We start from the raw sequence: 22,563 nt of genomic DNA, 5'->3' as shown, positions 1-22,563 counted from the left end.
AGATGATGATCTGAAAACACAGACAAACAAGTAAGCTGATTTTAGCAATCTCCACTTGAGATATTCTGCTTAAATGAAAGTGTCATTCAGTCAGTTTGTTCCTTCACTAGCCTAAACTAAATATGCGATCAAACCTTTTCAGTGATGAACTGTAATAAATCCAAACATGGATCACGACTATATTGTTTGCGATTGTGATTGCTGAATTTGCTGCTGTTTTAATGTGGAATTATTGGAATTACTATTAGGATTCTTACTGTTTTCATTTTGAGAGAAGTTTCTTGTTTTACCAGTTTTCATAATATAAACAGAGAGTGTTAATTTATATGATAAATAGCCTATAATAAATCAGTACACTACATGAGGTAAAAGCCATGAGTTAACATTCTTTTGATTTGTACTTATGTGCAATTATTATGATGAAATATATAAAAAAAAAAAATCAAATGACAACAGTCGTTGCGATTATAATTTTGAGCAAAATAATCGTGATTATCAATTTAACCATTATGCAGCATGACGAAATGTGACTGAAATTTTCATTGACTAAAACTATAAAATGACCAGACATTTAATCAATTAAAGCTTCACTAAACAAAAACAGGAGAAGGTTGACTTAAGATGATAAAAAAAGTAAAAAATAGTTTTGACAGGACTAAGACTAAGCTTAAATAAAAACTATAAAATTAGTTAGTGTTTTTAATGTTTTTGAAAGAAAACATATGCTTGCCAAGCACTTAATTAATTCCTGTGATGTTCAGCATCATTACTCCAGTCTTCGGTGTCATATTATGATCTATCAGAAATCATTATGATATGCTGATTTGCTGCTCAAGAAACAATTTAATTACATTATGGATTTTGCTAAATTATAATAGTTCTTTTCCATAATTAATCATAAACCACCCTTCATTAACATTAACCTGTTAACCTTTGACTAATGACAAAAATGAAGTGTGTAACCACACTTAAGTTTTACTTCACTCAACCATCGTCAGCCTGCGCTGCCAACAGAGAGTTTAACTTGGCAGGTATTTCTCATTTCCATTTCCAGTGCTGAACTTTAGTCCAGGGCTCATGAGGTTCAGAGAGATTTGATTTGCAATAGCAACCACACAGACAGGACTTTAGATAATGCTCACCGCCCATACATCACTACCATAATGTAAAACCACAAGTGAAACTTTAGGGACCATATGACATTGTTTTTTTTTTGGTTTATTTTAAAAACAAAAAGCATCAATGTGAGACGTCTGAATTCTCTGAAATGATGCAGACATGTAGTTTAAACTTGCTGGTAACAAAATATTCAGAATCAGTGAATAGGCCTTAAATTCCCCTTAAACTCTAAAGTTTCAGTCACAGAACACAGTGACATCATAACAAAGACTTACTGTAGCTTCCTAAACCTTTTCCCGTCATGCAAATCTATTGGGATTTGAATTTATATCCAGTGCTGAACCTGAGGACACTATTCTCCATAGAGACAGCACATTGTTTAAATTCACTGAGCTTCATCTCTTGTGTGGGCTTCCTCTTTGGCTAGTTGCACCATTTCAGGTTGGTTTTATAGTTCAGTCTGGCAACTCCACGAGCAGGGTGTGTTCTTGATGATTCAGCCTAGGCATATGAGGTACAGCTGTTACCCAAAACTGCACTCAACTGGACAGCTCATCCAAGGGTTTGAGGATTGGGTCTTTATGACAAAAAAGAGACAGGCCTCATATGTACTGTAGTTCTGTCATGACAACTCTCGGGAGATTGGTATGGTGATAGAGATTGGCATGGTAATGGATATGGCAATGTTACTGTAATTTGTCTTGGCAGAATAGATCTGCTATGCTGCTGCTGCTGCAGAGCAAGTACCAAAACTTGCTACTGCCAATACATTCAGAGACATTGCTGTGATCATGTAAGACATGCTGCTGCTGCTGTTGCACATGTAACACACATGAATTAACCCCCGTAGGAAATCTATACATGTGGAGCTGGGGAAGGTGGAGGGCAGGGTTCGAAATGAGGGGGGTCTGGGGGGGTCCCGGACCCCTCCATAAGTCATTAGGGACCCCCCATAAGAATTCATTTTTGGATTTTGGGGGGTCCCTGACAAATATATTTTAACATTAAAAATGATTGTGAAAATTATAGGTTTTAGTGACGTTTTGTATTTATAACAGTAATTCATTTATTTCCTAGTGCGAGGCAGCAATCAGAGCAGCTATTAGCTGAGTGAGTTCCTATACAGTGTCACAGATTGTTGTTGTGGTGCTCCCGCAGACACGTACTAGATAAACGCAGCAAAACGAGACATCACAAAGAGTGAAATCCCGAATGAAAATCCTGTAAGGGCTTCGATTGTGTTTATATCTCCATAATTGCTTTATAGTAAAATATTAGGAGTTCGAGTTCCTATATCAAAAGTTGCATTAACTAGATACCCAGTGTAATGATTAGAAGAGTACGTTTGTCAATGTTTGTCACACCATTCAAAGCTAGCTTAAAAACAAACTTGTCCAGTCAGTGATTACGAAAGATAAATCAGGACTTAATTCAAGTCTGTGAGTTGATTTAAGTGAATGTGATTTGAGCATGAATGTACAGTACATGAGAGCTTGGTAAGCTACTGTATCTAGGAAGCTAATATTATTTTTCTTAATTTAGAATCCTGCACATGGAGAGAAAAAGAGGAAAAAGAAAGATCACTGACTTTTTTCAAGGGTAAATTGTGCTTATGTGATAACATGGCTGTTGTTGGGGGAAATTGTAGATATCAGGGATGCAAAAACAGCGCGTTTTTCGGCGCCTCCCACCTAGTGTTTCTTTTACTCTCTATGGTATCCGCTCTTCAAACACACAAAAACATTAGCCTTTACAGACATAGTGTTTGAGTAAAGAAAACGCTGTACTATTAAAACATCTGTTATTTATTTACCCTTGCATTGCAAAAAAAAAGTTTTACTGACAAGCTCTTTGTAGTTCTTATCATTGGTTAAATATTTGTAAAAACCCTCTGTTTTAAAATAATAATAACGAATTATAATAGAGATATGAAGTTTGGATAATTTTTCAGGGCACACCTGACTGGGCTAGGCAGAGGGGTCATGCCCATTTAAAGTGAGAGGGCACGTGCCCCCTCAGATTTCTGAGCCAAGTGGATTTTGAATGCAGCTTCCAAAAGACAACAAAAATTGCCGATTAATATTTTCTGTATTAAATACAATTTGAATACATTCACACCAGTGTGATTAGATCGTTCAGTGAGTCATATCATCAGCTGCTAAATTCAGATCTGCGTTCGCTGGCTGGTGCTGAGCCAGAGACAGACGCGTTTGTAAAGCTCTGCATTATAACCATAGACTGTACAACCAATCACACACGATGCTGTTGAGCTTATGAATGCAGTGACCAATCAGAGGTGTTCAGATGAGTCATTGCTAAAATGCCGGTGTTTTCTTCACTCGCTCACTGACTGAACAAAGTGCAAATATGTGTACGAATTGGTAAGATATTAATTTCACAGTATAAATAGCTTCAGTGATTTTTTTTTATCAACTTTTAATTATTTTTAACACATAACAAATAACATAATATATCCATTCAGAGTAAAACGCAAGAACAACAACAGACATATAATCAATTTACATATTCCAATGAGAAAAAAATGCTTTCAGTGATTTTAATGGGAGGTTTTGAGAGTGCTAGAACTAGACTGTCAGTGAAAATGTTCTTTGATGATGTAACTTGCAATGTTTTTATTTACATTACCTTCAGAACCTTTAATAATTAAATTTTAGGGGACCCCCCAAAAGTCCTAAGTCATTTCGAACCCTGGTGGAGGGTTTCTGAAAGAATGCTGCAGACTACTAACAGCAACACTACTGGTGCTATGTAGATAATGACGCGATTACTGCCAACTGAGTTAAAGACCTATCAGCCTGCACCATCTAGAGTTTAACCACAGTTCTGGATTCTCTGTTTAGTTATGAAATTTCAAACACATAATTTTCTAAAACTACAGTAGGAAATTCTGGATGACTGTGTGATAAAAATGTGTTAGTTAACCTTCTTTGAATGATATAAACATTTTTTTAAAGTTTGGCTTGCTTCTTTTGGTCAAAGTAACATTTTAGAAGAATTTAAAAATCAGTTAAATAGAAAAATTAAATTATTTTAATGTATGCTACCGTTTAAAAGTTTGGGGTCTGTACGATGTTTTGAAGTCTCATCAAGGCTGTATTTATGTAATCAAAAATACAGTAAAAACAGTGAAATATTATGACAATTTAAAATAGTTTTTTTTTCTATTTTAATATATTTTAAAATGCATTATTCCTGGTATGGCAAAGCTGAATTTTCAGCATCGTTACTCCAGTTTCCAGTCAAAATTTGCTGCTAAAAAAATATTTCTTCTTATTATTAATGTTGAAAACAGTTGATATTTTGCGAAAACTGTGATTCATTTTTTCAGGATACTTTGATAGAAAAATATTTACGTTTTAGTGTTTAGAAACAGCTACATGTGGGGGTATTGTGACACTTTTTTCAATATTATTAACTATTATTTTGGTCTGTTTATTGGATAGGAATGGCTCAACTTGTTGTCCAACAACCAACTTTTCGAACATCGTCCATTCCTATCCAATGATGGTGCCATACTTTTTGTTAGTGTTTCTCACACGTTTTTTCTTGTTAAATGGCTATAAGATCTTTTTCACATAACTCACTCTGTAGGGGCGATAATTCACACTATCCGGTTATGAATCATAAAAAGAAGTTTAGCTGCTAAATAATAAGGTACTTTTTTTTTTTAGTTTTTTTTCTTTATATAAAAATCCCTGATTAAAAACGACATTGCTTATTTTTCAAGAGAGATGTGGTGGCTGTCTTGATGAATCTCTGCTGAATCTGTGTTTTCCTTAGAGGAATTTATTTCTTGACGTTGTGATAGCTGCTTATGTTATGCTGTGCCAGAGTCATCATTCACAAATCAAGAGTTCACTTCTTATTTATCACCTCTGTTCTTCTTCCATTCAGTGCAAATAACATTATTGTCACTCTTATGATTCTCTTATGACTCTATTTCAGAACCACCATTTTCTGTTTTAATATGGAGTGAGAAATTAACACCTCTGCAATTACTTTATTATTTAACTGCTGGCATCCTCAGGGATGGTTAGCACTTATTAATGTTAATCAGAAATGTTTCACATGGCTCGCTCTGGAATTTAATTTCCCTCCCAGCCTCTTCAGTTGCGTCAAAGCCGAGCAAAGCGCCATCCAAATGGCAGCTTCTCAAGGGACTCCTAACATTTATCAGTTGATCAAGCCTTAGAGAGTCATGCAGTAGGAGATCCTTTCAGCCCCAGCTTCAGTGCCGGCCGGTCATACGGGGGCTGAGGATGGTGGGGGACGGATGGAGCCATAAGGGCAGAGTGGCAGATGATGGACTCATGATGAAGGTTTCCCCGCTGAGGGGCAAGCTGCTATACAGCTCATCTCAGCAGAAACACACACACATACACACAGTATATCTGACTTGTCATACATCACATTTTCCATCCACAAATGGACTGTGGGAGGTCTGTAGACTGATTTGTAAAACATTTACACTTCTTTAAAATGTAAAAGAAAATATATATATATTATAAACGATTCAATATTTCTAAATGAAGATACAATTTTCTTTAGCTTTTTTTTTTTTAAGTGCAATTAAACCAAGCTCTTTGTATGATTAAAGAAATGTATAATAATTAATGATAATTTATAATTTATTATTTATTATAAATCTTTTTGTTGACACATTCATATTTTACTATTTTAATATTTAATATTTATTTATTTCATTTTTATTTGAGTGAAACAAACTTCACTGTTCGGTTTTACAGTATTTAAAATAATAATATTAATAATAGTAATATAGAATATTGTATAAACATTCAACATTTCTAAATGTTTTTAGCTTCTTATAAATATAAAAAGGTCAAAAGAAACATTATTTTATAATGTTATACTACATAATTTAATGAAGCTCTTTACATGATTAGACAAATATAATTTAAAATAACATGATGAATGATTATTTATATAATTTATGATAAAAATATGTTGTCACATTAGTAGTAATAAGAATATCATTTCAGTATGGAATATCTATTATTAATATTTAAGAGTTGTATTATAATTGTGTATATATATATATATATATAAATTTTTCTAAATGTGGGTAAAAGAAACATTGCAGCTGAACCAAACTCTTTATATGATTACATTAAGAAATATAATTTATAATAACAATTTTCTAAATATGGTTAATTTTTTCTTTAACTTATTATGAACTTTAATTTTCGAATTATGCTTTAAAATATTTGTATGCTTGAAACAAACAACTTTTAATATCATCTTTAGATGATTTGAATGCTTAAATCCATCATTAAACAAATGTAACACTCTCTAAAATACGGTACTGCAGTGAATCCAGGACATGGCAAAGGCTGTTAACGGAAAAACTAGGTCAACACTGGTTTATCCTGATGTAATAATGTTTGTTAATGTTATGAATGAAAGTTATCATACAGTGTTACTGAGAAAATATTTATAAGTTATGCACAGTATATCAACATAACAACAATGCTGTGACAGAAATATCATGATAATAATTTCATATATACCATGGTATTGAGTGATTCTAGTATACTTAGAATTACTTGAGAAAACAGCCATTAAGCCCCCCAAAAAAGATATGAGATTATGCTGAATCCACACACATTAGTCCTGATGCCCAAGAAGGCACTTTGAGGTCAGCGAAGATTGAATCATTTCTTAGGAATATGTTTGCACCCTGAACCACCCTCTTTATCTGAAGTGATTCCGAGCACAGCACCAAATCATGTTTTCTTGTACTTGGCTCTCCCTGACGCAGCTCTTTCCCGTATGCAGTGTAAAATTGGGGCAGGGACCAGACTAGGCAGCTGTGTACTAGAGTTTCGAAAGAAAAGTCCCTTGTGTATCCAAACAGATGTGGCTTGTTTGGCTGTGGATGGACCATTTCAGTCCAGTGTTGCAAATTAAAGCTACAGAGAACATTTAGACCTCATTTGAATAAGAGATGCATGATTTTGTGAAGTGATTCTGGACAGTTTAGACACTAATATAGTAGCCTAGCCATGAATGCTAATGGATAAGGTGATACATTTCTTGTAAGACTAATAACAATAAAACTAACTCTGATATTCTATTCTAATATAAAATTGGTAAAACACAAAAGAGAAGATTTTGCTCCATTTCAGAAATTTGATTTGTTGACAAAGGACAGATTTTATAAATTAGCTTTGGGGATGCTAATTAAAGCACTGCTGCTAAAAAAGAACGAAACTAGTGACCAGTCAGTCAGCTGGACAAGTTGTTGACTACCCTTATGAAAAACTAGTATACTTCAAGTTCATTTGATCAAGTATACTAAAGTAATGTTCAAGTATATTTTTTAAGTATACTTTATGTAGTAAGTATAATATCAATGTACTAGTAGTAAATTTGTAAGTGTACTATTTTAATACCGCTTGGGACTAAATTGGCCCAATTGAAGTATACGTTTAAGTGTACTATAAGTGTAACAGTAGTAAACTTTAACTAGTTCACAGCTACGTTTCTCATTTGTACTGCATCTGTACTAAAAGTGAACTTATACTAGTATACTAGTAGCTACATTTTTAGTATACGAAAGTACACTTTGAAATATACTCTCAGTAAACTGCTAGTTTAGTGCAAGTATACTTTTAAGTTTTCTTTAAGTGAACATGACATCACACTTATAGTTTACTTTTTATATATTATTTTTGAACTTTAAGCATATTTCTATGTTCCTAGGTATTAGTTTTTATATTTGAAATACCTTGAACTGTACTTTAACTCTTTCCATTTTAAAAACATTTTATTGTAGCTTCATGAATCCTTTTTATCAACACTTAAATATAATTAAGTTTAATTTATTTATTTATTTATTTTTAATTTATTTTTTAATTTAAAGTAGATCGAGTCCATTAACAAGTCCACGTATAGGCCAAATATACTTAGACTTCTGTCAAGTATACTTTAGTGCAATTTTGAGTATATATCTCAGAAGTACATAAAGTATATTTCTGAGAAGTATATAAAGAGTTGACTGAAAGTATACTTTCTTATTTTTAGTTTAAAAGAAGTATATTAATTGCACACTTGAATAAACTGCTTTCTCGTAAGGGTAGTCAGCCATTGTGACCCATTGTAATACAACAGCTAGTGTTTGAAATAACTAATCGGGTATCATTTACCTTTAACCAAATAAATCCCATTATACAGAAGAGGAATTTAACTGTTCTCAGATCTGTATGAAGGTGCCTTTTTTTTTTTTGTAGAGACATGTTGATCTCGGACTTGGATTTGGCCATGACGTACACAGAGGTGTGTGAGGAGGTGAGAAAGATGTGTGGTGTCCGCAGAGAGATGCCGATAACACTCAAGTGGATTGACGATGAAGGTATGCTTGACCTTTGAACTCTGGCCTGAGTGACATCAGCAGAAAAGTAAAGTTGATTCAGAAGTTGAGCTAATTTTAATTAGACAAACTATTTCTTTTTTTTGGAATAACGAACAAATGAATCAATAAGACCAAGAAGATTCATTAAGAAAGCAAATGGGATCAATTTTGATTTCATGTTGACTCTAAGTCCAGGGGTTGTGCCTATAATTAGTGTAAGTACTTATTAAGTCGCTTAAACATCAGCTAAATCAAGCGTTTTTAAATGTTTTGATGTCAGGGGCCCCTAAATATGACGATTCCCCATTTATATTTATATTATTTTACATTTATAAAAAATATAAGGCATTATATTTATAAATATGATTTATATTTTACATTTTTTAAATTTTTCTCAGAATCTGGGTGTCCTCAGACCAGTCTTTTTATTGTTAACTAAAACTATTAAAATATTTTTTAAAATTAAAATAAATAAGAAATAAAAATATAAATATTAGATGAAAAAACTTAAACTTAAAAAAAACAAAGCATATAAAAGTTCCCTTTATGTTGCAATTAACTGAAATAAAAGTTTAAGAGGAACTAAAATGAATAAAACTGCAATAAAAATAAGTTAAAGATAGAATTATATTTAAAAAAAATTAAATAAAAAAAACACACCAAAAAAGACTAAAACTTAAGCTAACGTTTAAATAAAAACTGAAAATAAAAAAAGTAGCTATTTCGAAATATTAATAAATACTATAGTATATAAATAATACTAAATAAAAACTTCCCTAGACTAGTTTGAAAATCCCTAAGCTAAATGTCAGCTGTAAATATTGAGTATATTTGAAAAAACAAATGTTTAGAGATATACTTCAAAAAAAGCAAAATGCCACCTATTGCCCTATGATATTTTAGAGTGTTTGTTTACATTATTTTCTTTGTTGTCTTGTTTATAAGGGGATCCGTGTACCATCTCATCCCAGATGGAGCTGGAAGAAGCATTCCGGATCTACAATCGGAACCGGTGCTCTGGACTCCTTTTGCATGGTACTCATTGAATGAATCTATTTTCCCCTTGTTTATTCCTGTAGTAGAATTACTCTATCTCTCTTTTTACCATCTATTAATAAAGAGCTTAATGCAGCTTCAAACCACACAGCGGAAATTTGCCAAACCACTCAAAATATCATGTGTACACAAGCATTTGATAAAAGTTCATTTTCTTTCAACAATTGCATATATTTGCAATTTAGCGCATTTGCTGACTACATGCCTATAAATAGATGAAACCACTGGACTGAGTCACACTCATTTCTCTCTGTCTTTCTTTCTCTTTCTAGTATTCCCAAGCATTCCTGAAAAACCTGGTATGCCGTGCCCAGGAGAGGACAGTGAGTCAAAAGTCATCCTGCCAATTTCAGGCATTTTCATGTGCTCTTCAATGCTTTAAAGAGGTCATTCTGTCTGCTACAGTCACTCAGTACAGGAAACAGATTTAAAATGATCTCTTTCAAGTCTGTCCCAGGAATAGTTTCAGTCTGTACATTTCTTTTTCCCCCTTTGCTTTGTTTAACAGCTCACTGAACACATTGAGGGTCCAAACCTCTATTCATTTATGACTTTGTGTTGTTAACGGAATAGTTCATCTGAATCATTTACTTACTCTCATGTTGTTTCAAATCCATATGGCTTTTTTCTTCCATGGAACACAAAAAAGAGTATTAAAAAATAAAATAATAATAAACTGGTCACTCTATATGTCTATATAATCAAGCTCCAAAATGACAAAAATCAAAAGGGGTTCATATGACTCTTCTGAAGCCATAGATTGAGTCATTAAGGTCTGATTCGTGAAGGAATCATTCAGACTGGTTTTGGGAACTGGATCAAAAGATTAATTGAAATTATCTCACTCATAAGCATTCGTGATTTGGACATTGCTGCTTCTGTCAGAAACAGGCCAAGGAGCAGAGGCTGATGTCAAGATGCTCAGTGATCACTTTTATAAGGTGTTTGAACACCGATGTGTGTCCACAGTAAGTGAAAACAACCAGCCTATAATGGTAAAAAATCCACTTAATAATTTTTTTATAATTCCCATAAATCAAAAGCGGTCTCTTTAAACGAGCTCATTCAGATTCATTTTCAATGCGTGAGATTGCCCTGTTTTGTTGTTGCTCTTGAAGCTCTGGCCTCTTCTTGAAAGGGGGCCAGGGGCACCAGCTCATTTGCATTTAAATGTGCCCTAGAACTTCTTTTTAAAAGATGTAATATAAGTCTAAGGTGTCCCCTGATTGTGTCTGTGAAGTTTCAGCTCAAAATACCCCATAGATTTTTTTTAATTCATGTTTTTTAACTGCCTATTTTGGGGCATCATTAACTATGCACCGATATATAGGTTGTGGCCCCTTTAATTCTCGTGCTCCCCCTCCCCCGGAGCTTGCGCTTGCCTTGAACAGCATAAACACAGTTTACACAGCTAATATAACCCTCAAAATGGATCTTTACAAGATGTTCGTCATGCATACTGCTTGCATACATCGGATCATGTAAGGATAGTATTTATTTGGATGTATTACATTTGATTCTGAATGAGTTTGAGGCTATGCTGCATGGCTAAAGCTAACATTACACACTGTTGGAGAGATTTATAAAGAATGAAGTTGTGTTTATGCATTATACAGACAGCAAGTGTTTAAAAATGAAAATAGCGACGACTCTCTTGTCTCCGTGAATACAGTAATAAACTATGGTAACTTTAACCACATTTAACAGTACATTAACAACATGCTAACGAAACATTTAGAAAGACAATTCACAAATGTCACTAAAAATATCATGATATCATGGATCATGTCAGTTATTATTGCTCCATCTGCCATCTTTCGCTGTTGTCCTTGCTTGCTTACCTAGTCTGATGATTCAGCTGTGCACATCCAGACATTAATACTGGCTGCCCTTGTCTAATGCCTTGAATATGAGCTGGCATATGCAAATATTAGGGTTATACATATTAATGATCCTGACTGTTCCGTAACAGTCGGTGTTATGTTGAGATTCGCCTGTTCTTCGGAGGTCTTTTAAACAAATGAGATTTATATAAGAAGGAGGAAACAATGGAGTTTGAAACTCCTTGTACTGAACTCTTGTTATTCAACTATGCCAATATAAATTCAATATTGAATTCTAGGGCACCTTTAAAGGGACTCACACAAAAATGGCTTGTTCTTACCCACCCCCCAAAAGTGGCAATTTTAACATGCTATAAAAATGATCTGTGGGGCATTTTGAGCTAAAACTTCACATACACACTCTGGGGACATCAGAGACTTATTTTACATCTTGTAAAAAAGGGGCATAATAGTTCCCCTTTAAATTTTGCTTTATTCATCACACAATGCTAAATGGCTTCAGAAAACATGAAATATAGCACATAAGTTGTGTGGACTACTCCTATGCCACTTTTATGGTGCTTTTTGTCTTATTAGTGCTTGAGTATATAGAAAAGAGTACATTTTTCAAAATTTCTCCTATTCCTATTAACTCAAGACTTTTTATTTGTTAAATACACAGTTAAATACAGGATACAACTTACTACTACTACTACTACTTAGATAAGAATAATAATGAAAAGATAAATAATAAGTACAAATAGCAATAAGGCAATGAAATATACAGAGATATGCAAGAACAGAGAATACAAAAATGCACAAAGAAAGTTATACACATTTGAAATGACATGAGGAAGATTAAATAAGAGCAAATGAAAGAGTTTTTATTTTTAGGTGAACTATTCCTTTAAGGTCTTGTAAAAGGGTAATAGATTCAGTTTTAGTGTCTTCAAGGTAAGATTTTATGGTGGAAAAATGGCATCTCTCAGTGGGGTCGTATACCACATTGGTAAGAGCGCAGTAATCCTGTGTTAATGTGCACGTTTACTGCCCTGAAGGCCAGACGGGGCTGAACTGCTGAGTCAGTGCCTTGTAAAGAGAACGGCTGCCCCTTTTTTGAAAGCGTTATGAATTCACGATCATCCTCGCCTATGGCATGTGCATGAAAGATACCGTCAGTGCTGTTTGTATGTGTGTGTGTGTGTGTGCGAGAGAGAGAATTGTGTGATGCCCTGTCATAGAGGTAGTGCTTCATTTTATTAAAGGTTCTCTTGTGCATCTTGCATGTGCCTGTGTGTGTATAAGGATGCTTCTAATATGCGTTGTATACTTATGAGTGTGTGTGGGTGTGTGTGTTTTGGAGCCTCTTTTGTTTTGCATTACATACACATGAAAGTACCTTGCGTTTCTGTTCTTTGCCTGAATGATGTCTTCAGTTCACTGTGGATGTGATCTTGCTTTGTACATGAGAGGTGTTTGTCTGACCCGTTCTGATTGCCGTTCTGTCGGTACATAATGACTTGTGACAGGCTGTTAACTTCTGTCTGTGTTCGTTTCTGTTCTGGCCCACTTTTTTCTCGTTGTCAGCAATTTTTGCTGTATTTGTGTCGGGTGTTTTCTCAGAGTAGGCAAGAGGGCAGTGCCTGCTCATAAAATGTGGATGAGAAAATAATTTACAGTATAAATAAAACAAATATTACAAGTTTTTTTAAAGCCGTTTCATTCGGCTTTACATCACAACAGGGAAAAAAAAAGATTAACACAACTTCAGTTTCATGCCAACTTAGTGAAGCGTGGTTTTCAGTATCTTGGAATGGCTCGGTTCGTAGTAAATACTGCTCTACATGAACTCGTATCTGCATGTGCTTGGGTGGCTAATGGGTTTGGGTCGCTTATAACATGCATTTCGGGAATGCAGCATGCGCCAACCATCATCCCAAACTTGCAACAAAAGAGAAAAGTGGGCTCATCGCAGTGTGCATAATATAACGCATAATAATAATAATGATATTATTATTATTAATTATTAATAATATTGTCATTTTAATATCACAAAGTTGTGAAGCCCTACAAACAAGTGCAGCAAACTTGTTATCTTTTATTTTATGACATATATAATGGGTAGTATCAGATCAAAGCTTCAAGAAAGCAGTTCAATAAAAAAATGCATAAACTTAATGGTACTTTACTTCGATGTGACTTGGTTTAGATAAATAGTATGCAAATTTATACATGTTTTCGTATTGGGTGTTTGTTGATGATATAAGGTGTTTAACCAGAGACCATGTGGACATCTAATGGAACGGGAATTTATTCGTCTAAAAAACCCTGAAAAGACTTTGCCCCCTCATTTCAGAAGTCTGGCCCACACTGATGTGTGATGCAGCGGTGCTGAACACAGGAATCAAGGTGACTGTGTGATTTGACAGTGTAAAGACCTCAGGTTCAGCTGCTTACTGTTGTGTGGAATTGGTCTGGGCTTATTACTATGCAAGGTTAGTTATTCACGTCGTGCATGAAAGCTCAGTAACTTCGAGTGGCACTGGTACAGTGTTGTAGGGACAAAGAATTAAAAGCTTTTATTCAGGAGTAATCTGCTTCACTGATCATGGCTGCTTTTTTCCCAGACGTTTTCCCAGAATTCATCAAAGCCTTTTAAGGGATTGTGACTAGACATTTAAATTACATAAAAGCATCATAAAAAATGGCCCATATGACTTATTCCAGGTCTTTTGAAACCATATGATAACTTTGTGTATGGGACAGACTGAAATTTAGGGAGGGGTAGTAAATGAGGACATAATTGTAATTTTTGGGTGAATTATTGCATTAAAGCAGCAATAATAGTGCTCTGCAATAGTGATTCCTTGTGTGACAGTGGTTCTTGACACTCTTGAGAGTCACTGATAGGAAGACAGTATCTTCAGATAACAGTGCTCAGTCTCTCCCATTCCTACTGGACTCCGCTGCGGTGTGTAGGGGTCCCTGACAGTTTAACACTTTATTTCGGGACTATCTCTCGAGTCCTTTAATTCTATCAGTGGTTGCAAACACTCACTGTTTGTTTAACATCAAAAACTAGATTATTTCAGAAAGTTAGTCACACTGCACATTGATTGATTCATCTACAAATGTCTGCACTTTTTTTTTTCACATTTATTCATTTTCTCTCATGTAAATAAGGTCATGAATAATATAACTAGTTCATTATTTTAAAGGGCATGTATTCACTTTTGTAACATTTTGTATTGTTTTCCTCCATTTTATATGCAAATGATCTCTTATGATTGGCTAACATCACTTCTGTAGGGCGATGGAAATTACTGAATACATAATACTTTCATGATATATTGGTACTATATCATTATTGAATCTTTCAATATTATATATTGGCTAATATTGGGTGTGTTAAATGTAAAAGCCAATGTCAAAATTAATATCCATTTTTCCTATTGCACTTTAAAATTTTGTGATGCCTAAAAATTTTTAATTTTTAAATTTTTTTTATATTTATTTAGATAACTTCTTTCATATATACCAATTTTTCTTAAAGCAGCACATGATTTTAATTGATGGTATATGAGGCAGCATTTTTTCCAATTTGTCTTGGATATGGCCACTATAAAATATGAATCCAACCCTTAAAATTTATGTTGCATGATTTGCATCAAATGAAAATGACCATGTGTAATGAAAATTTGTCAGTTTACACATAATTCATAGGAAGTGCCTTCTCCAGCTGCAGTTAAAGGGATAGTTCACCCAAAAATTAAAATTATGTCATTAATTACTCACCCTTATGTCATTCCAAACCCATAAGACTTTCACTCATCTTCGAAAAAACTAATTAAAATATTTTAAATAAAATCTGAGATTTATGTCCCTCCATGGACAGCTACGCAACAACCACTTTGACGCTTCAAAAAAGGAATAAAGAGATCGTAAAACTAAGCAATATGAATCGAATGGTTTAGAGCAAATTTTCTGAAGAGACTTGATCGCTTTATATGATGAACAGATTGAACATAGGTTTTTATTATATACATAAATACTGTATATTATATATGTATTTAAATTAATTTTAGTAATTCACCATTTTCTGAAGGAAGCGTTAGTGGTGTTTGCTTGTGAAGTGGTTGCTGGAGTGTTGCAGTTACTGAGATGTTCTGTATGGTTGCTAGGGCGTGGCTAGGTGGTTGCTATGGTGTTCTGGATGGTTGCTAGGTGGTTGCTTACATACACAAGCGAAAGTTTCTATATAATATGATGTTGCTCAGATCCGTTTTCACTGTTAATCTGTAAAGTATTTTCACCTATTTTATCGTCCGCCACACAACCAACTTTAAAAAGTGCAAGCTTGGCTTTCCTCAACAATCCACGTTATTTGAGGTGTCCGTTCCACAAACAGTAGGCCTATGTGGTGATATGTAATACTTTGAGTTAGGGTTTGTTCAAATTACCACTAATTGGCAAACAGTCCCTGCCATTATCAGACACTCCATCCCCCGTTCTCCTCATTCACCGCACACTAAGCTCTTTCACCATCCACCCTGATGCTCCGTTCCAGTTACCCTCCCACTCCACGCCATGTTTTCCACAAAGCCCCTCAGCTGTTTGCCACCGGCTCTCTGGGGACCCAGCTACACCCTGACGAAAGGATGAGAGAGAGAGTGAGAGAGAGGGAGAAAGAAAAGGGTGAGAGAGTGAAATAATAGAGAGAAGAAGCAAAGAGTGCAGAGCAGAGCCAGGCACCGTAGCAAAAATATCCGTCTGTGTTGCAGGAACTCCCTCCTTTTGTCTGTGCTGCCCATCTCAATTAAGGCTTCCAGCAGAGCCGCCCGTTCCTGATAGAAACATCCCTCCATCAATCCGTCCATCCATCGAGGACGCAGCCTATACAAGGACAGCCAGCTGTAACGACTGCATGCAGGGAGCGACAGAACGGCAGGGAGGGGGAGAAATAATTAAATAAGTCACAAGGAAGAGGAGAGATTGAGCGAACAGAGGAGACCGCGAGGGAGGAGGGGATGTAGCCGGTGCGTCGTTGGAGGCTGCCAGGGGAAATGTGCTGAAACGAGCAGAAAACAGGAAGATACCGGTGAGCACTGCACTGTTGAGATCTCTCTCATTTGTCCACCCCATCATTTTGCCGCTGTCTTTGTGTACGGATGTGATTGACATTGAGCTAGCGTGACCGAATCCGCCGTGTGTCCAGACCTTGTCCATGCATGTGTGCTTGATGCATTCTCTTTATTTTCATCTCACCTGCAGTGATTTGATGGCCCGTCTTACTTGAAACACTTAGGTTTAAACCCGTCTGGCTAGTGCGGCAGTGTTGTGTGCGGGTGTATGTGTGTGCGACTACCTACCTGGCATGCTTTAGTCAGAGTTCCAGAGAGCCGCTAGCATCCTTTTATTTAGCTTTCACACACAAAGGAAGACACACACTCCCTACCTCGGTCTCTCTCTTGGTGCTGGAGACCCAATGCATCCTAAGAAGGCTGACGGTATGTGAACGGTATTGTATGATCTTAAGGTCTTGCTTCGGGTTATTGTGTGCATATTTTCTTTTCAGATGTGTCACGAGAAAGGTTTGTGTTTGTGGCCACTAATGAAATGTGCAGTTTTGACTGTCGACTCAAAATGGGGATATTTATGTCATGTATGAGTGCTCCTTGCTCTCCAAAGAGGGTGGTTAAAATAGATGCTCATGCATTATTTAAGTCTGACTGACATAATTAGCGAGATGTCAGTTATTCGCCACCTCTTGGCCGCGATGCACCCAAACAAGAGGCTCTGCATCCTTCCCATGACTAAAGACACAAGGAGTCACATTCACATTAGTTTGTTTCTGACGTTCTTGGGGAAATAACAAAGGGGAATTGTGCTCTGCTGGAACGGCTAGACCTTGATACTGTTGCTGCATGACGTTAGATTGATATTAGAGTTGATTTTCTAACACAAGTACCTGCAGATACAGCAGGATTTGGGTTGACCCTGCTGTCAAATGCATGGTGTGTCCGTTTGGGATCTATGGTTCATTGATTGCTGTTTGGTTTGTTTTCATGGTGCATTTAGTCACCGCCCTGTCCTTGATGTTTCAGACCAAGGAGGCCAATAAAGTTGCTGAAAGCAGTAGTTTTAGAGTCGTTTGTGTGTTGAACGCTGTTCGGTGTTGCTGTTTTTAGCTGCAGTGTCTGTGTTGGGATGTCATATGATCCACCTGTTCCAGTATTGATTGGCAATAAATCTAAATATGGCCACTGCAGCACACCAGCGCCTGCTCGGGAGAACCCTGATGATGTGATGTAAATATCTCCCAACAAATCTTTCAAGGGTTATTGATGAGTTTTATGATTTATAACTTTGTAGATGATGGTACAGTTCAGTGGATATTAACATTTCTGCAGACATTTTAACCAGCCTGCTAATACAGATGTGATGCTATGACTTTAAAGGGATTGTTCACCCAAAATTGAAAAATTTGTCATCATTTACTCATACTCAAGTTGTTTCAAACCTGTATGAGTTTCTTTCTTTGTTGAACACAAAAGAGTATATTTTAAAGAATGCTGGTAACCAGACAGTTGATGGTAGCCATTGATTTCCATTGTATTTTTTCATTGTACATTGTACCGTCAACTGTCTGATTACCAGGGCTTGATATTAACTTTTTTGCGCACCAGCCACTTTGGCTAGTGGTTTTTCCAAAGTTACTAGCCACTCAGCATTTTCACTGGCCACAATTTTGCTGTTGGGAAATTATATTTTATATGATTAAAGTTGACTTTGGCATGCTAAAATTACTTGATTTTGAGTCATTTTACTTGATATAGTTTGATTTAAAACCATTTCAGTCTTTCAGATGCAGATTGACCACCCAAATCAAAACTATATGGTTTATCAGCTGGTATGTTCAGGTGGGCAAGGGGTGGGTAGTTTGACCATAATATGAGAAATTTTATAATTTTATATTTTTTTTTGTTAGGCTATATAAAAATAATAAGCAAATTACAAATAGGCCTACAATAGTAAATTAAATGAACTTTTATTCAGATACAGTAGGTTTATTTAACATTTAACATCTTTTTATTGTTTGATTAACATTAATGACAGACGGGTATTTAACTGGGCTGCTGAATGCATGGATGTAATATACTGACACATCCAGTTTTTACCCACCTGTTCACGTCCACTTAAGCCATAACCAACGAATTCATGCGAGATACTCAACACGATGGACATTTTGACATCTGTGTGCGTGTATTTAACCATTCAGGCACAAGGAGAACTGATCGCGCGCGCGACAGAGAGAGAGCGCTTCTGTTGTGTGTCATTCAGCGTGATTCCCGCCTATCCCGCCTTCACTAACTGCAAGTTAATTGATAACGAATTGTGATTGGATTGTAATTTTGTGCTACGACAAGGTTGGCAACCTTCGATTAGGCTCTAGGCTGAAATTATATTGGCTGTCTTACCCGCCACAGCTGAAATCTACCCGCATTTGGCGGGTTGGCGGGTGTTAATGTCAAGCCCTGATGATTACCAGCATTCTTTAAAATATCTTCTTTTGTGTTCAACAGAAGAAAGAAACTCATACAGGTTTGGAACAACTTGAGGGTGATTAAGTACGAACTATTTTTCATTTTTGGATGAACTTTCCCTTTAAGGTATTTGGCTAATTATTATGTATGTAACATAAATGCGTGATGATTTGTTCTTTGAATACTGATTAACTGCACATTCATTTCTCCTTCACACTGCACAATTAGCATTTGACTTTTAGTCTTAATAGCCAGTTTCAATGATATGTCATGTTTTTTTTGTTTTTTTTAAATAGATGCTAAATTTAGCCTTTCAATCTATAGGACAGTATGGAACAGTGGTTTTCAACCAGGGGGTCTCAGTATGAGTTAAAATTATTTAAAATAAAGAAAAACAAGCATTAAGATAATCTAAAAAAAAGAAGATTTCTTCAGGATTTCTAGGCCTGGAAAAACCGTTTAAATTAATCTTTGGCATTTTATACATTTTATGAATATACATTTTTGTAGTTAAGCCAATCTCTAAAATATTAGTAAAATATGTAAAAAATACTTATCCTTTTAACCATTGTCCAGTAAATCATGAACAACTAGAAAAGTATGGTCTTCGACTATTGAAGTGGAGGGTGGGTGGCCTTGGAGTCAAAAAGGTTATGAACCACTGATGTAGAGTAGACTGGAAAATGCAGGGAAATTGAAGTGGGATGGGATTGTATGAGGTTGTAAGCCAGATTTGAACCAGTGCCCCCTTAAACACATCTACATAAGTCCCCTTCAACCCCTTTCACTAGTTTAACCAAACTTAGTAAGGACGAACTTCTGTCAATCAGTAGTTTTAGCTGCTGTCTGGTCCACATGCTAAATCAGCAGCAAGCCAGCACTAACCAGCACAAGCCACTCTTAGAATTCATGCTTGTCTAAGCTGCTTTTGTCAGCAGGATGATGGATGCTTCCCAGATTTATCTGGTTCTCCCCAAGTGGAGATATTGTAGAGAGATAATTTTCATGAAAGAAACTCAATCGATTTCAACATTGTTGGCAGATTCTCCTCATGGTCTCCTACAGTATGTGGGCGTGTCAAACAACTCGCCGAAGACCAGAAAAGTTTAATTTTATTCAAATGAGAAGACAAACAATAGGAGCAAAGACAGCAGATCTCACGCGATCCGTCTTCTTTGAGGCACTGTAGTCAAGTGTAGGCAAGACAGAGGAAGATGTTCATGTCACTGTGAGCGATTTCACAGTCTTAAATGTTTTGTCTCAGCCCACATATAGCAGTAAATAAAAAAAAGGATGCGTGGAAAACCGCATCAGAAACCGTGGGAATTCTGAAGTGAGTTTGATTCATGCATTGATCTTGTTCATATGATGTATTATGCACTACTGCAATTTATATTCACACATTTTCCCTTTCAGAATGATCATTTTTAGCAGCAACAAACTGATTTCCTTGTTAAAATAAAACTGCGTTTTTATTTTTACCAGCAATGCTCAATTGTGTTTGCCAGCCCACAACTCAATCCGCCTACCAGTGACCAACTGTACAGTGACCTTCAGAGTTGACGCAGAACAGTTTCTTGCTCATATAACAAGCATTAAAAGAATGAATCCAAATGTCTGGTTTGTTTCCTGTCATTGCATATTATGTATCACTACTTGTCTTGTGTGATAAGTCTGTAGTTCTCAGTTTAACCTTCTCTTCAAGTCAATGGAGGGCAACTGCATTGGAGGCTTCTCTTTTCATTCTGCTCTGTTGCGTTCATGTTTTGTGGCTATTTTAGGAATTAGGTGTAAGAAGGTGCTAGCTTGTTATGTTAGCTGTTGCCGGGTAAGGTTTATTGTCATGGTAATGGCTGTTATGAGGTTATAAATATGGTGGATCTTCTCAGGAAGACAGATTGCTGTAAAATGGAGAATGTAATGGAGTGTTGAAGACCTCCCCTCCTCATTATTTCTCTCCCACACTCGTCATTCTTTCCTGCTCATTAACTGACTTTCTGACTTCACCCTCCTCTGTGCTGTTCTTTCTTTTCTCTCCCTCGTTCTCTCTATCCATCAGCCCTCTCTAACCATCTTACCTACTCAGCTTATTCCGCTGCGTATGACTGCCCATCTTCCTCTCCTCTTCTCCTCCGCTCATGATCTTTCTGTTTTTTTTGCTCTTCTCTTCCTCTGCTGTTATCGTTCTCTCTCTCCCACGCTGGTCACTCTCTTCTGTTCATTATATGTGCTGCTGTTCTTTCCTCCTCCTTTCCACTCCTCCAGCAGCCAGGTTAGATTTCATCAGATGTCCTCCGCAGCGAGAAACCTTCCGTACTAAACATCCACGCTGGAAGCTTTTCCGGGATGTTCATTATTTAGTGGTTAGTCATTTCTTGTAACTGTTCTTTCAATTTTTAAGTGGGTGTTCTGAAATAAGATTTTTTTTTCTTCAGTTTTGGGTGCTTTTAGAAAAAAAACTCACTTTAAACATTTTTTTTAAATTTCAAATTGATTTCATTTGTCAACTAATAATGTCCAGAAGTAGACATTTTATTTTATTTTATTTTATTTTATTTTATTTTATTTTATTTTATTTTATTTTATTTTATTTTATTTTATTTTATTTTATTTTATTTTATTTTATTTTATTTTATTTTATTTTATTTTATTTTATTTTATTTTATTTATCTTAATAACACAAAATTAAATAATAAAATTCATTTTCTTTGCATACTTTCAGTTATTTTTTGACAACTTTATTAGGGGTCAAATGTTGGTTGTTGTGGAAATGATGCGGTGGAACTGGCGGATCGTTAAAATGTATATAATTTTCACAAAATAAATATTAAAACAGTTTGTTTACTAGTTTTAAAATGTGATTAATAATATATTTTTAATATATTTTTTTTAATATATTTTTAATACTTTTAAGATTGAATGTCTGGGTCTGGGACAGGGTAAAATAACAAAATCTCTACATAAAAGGCATTTTAAAAATATGTTATGTGACCATTATATAATAAAATGTGTTCATTGTTATTTTTATTAGTTGTTTTTTGTTTCATTGTTGTTTTGTTTTGCTGTTTGTTTTCTTATTGTAATAGTTTAGTAAAAAAGAAGAACATGTTTGTTTTATTAAAAATCAACCCCCTTCCCAGATTTGAAGAAAAAACGTTATATACAGTATATAAATTCATATGTTTGTTTCAACAAACAGTGTTGGTAGTTCTCAATCCGTTAGTTTGGTTTATACATGATTTATTATTATTATTATTATTCTTTTAATTTTGTGGTGTAAATGTGTTAAGATGAGGATTTTCCATCTATTTCGAAGATAAAACATACTACATAAAGATCATTATAAGGCGGATAAGTGAAATCCCCTAGATCTACATTTGAAATCACCACCAGAAGCAGCCTCGATAAGAAAGCGGTTTTATCTGAGTTTACAAAGAGCATGAGTCCAATCCCCCACTTCTCTCTTAGTCATGTGATTCTGCTCACACAATGAAGGGCTGAAATGTGGATCAGGCACCAGCAGTGCCCCGAGCCCTGAGCCTAGCTGCTGAGACACCCATCTTAAAATAGACATGCATTCATCCTCTTAGTACTTCTCTCCCTGTATCCTCCTGTCCTTTGCCTCTTT

The 22,563-nt window shown here is 35.4% G+C and overlaps 1 protein-coding gene across 1 annotated transcript in view; it reads left to right on the top strand.

Annotated features, from left to right (window-relative positions):
- prkcz (protein kinase C, zeta) overlaps positions 1-22,563 on the top strand; it is a 133,930-nt gene that overhangs the window by 5,968 nt on the left and 105,399 nt on the right. Inside the window, exons 2-4 of the mRNA XM_067394631.1 lie at positions 8,391-8,512; positions 9,458-9,547; positions 9,841-9,891. Coding sequence (XP_067250732.1) covers positions 8,391-8,512; positions 9,458-9,547; positions 9,841-9,891 — 263 coding nt within the window. The remainder of the gene's footprint in view (positions 1-8,390; positions 8,513-9,457; positions 9,548-9,840; positions 9,892-22,563) is intronic.

This window comes from Chanodichthys erythropterus, chromosome 9 (assembly GCF_024489055.1).
Source record: "Chanodichthys erythropterus isolate Z2021 chromosome 9, ASM2448905v1, whole genome shotgun sequence".
In the NCBI taxonomy this organism is placed as follows: Eukaryota; Metazoa; Chordata; class Actinopteri; order Cypriniformes; family Xenocyprididae; genus Chanodichthys; species Chanodichthys erythropterus.
This window is presented reverse-complemented; position numbering and strand designations above follow the sequence as displayed.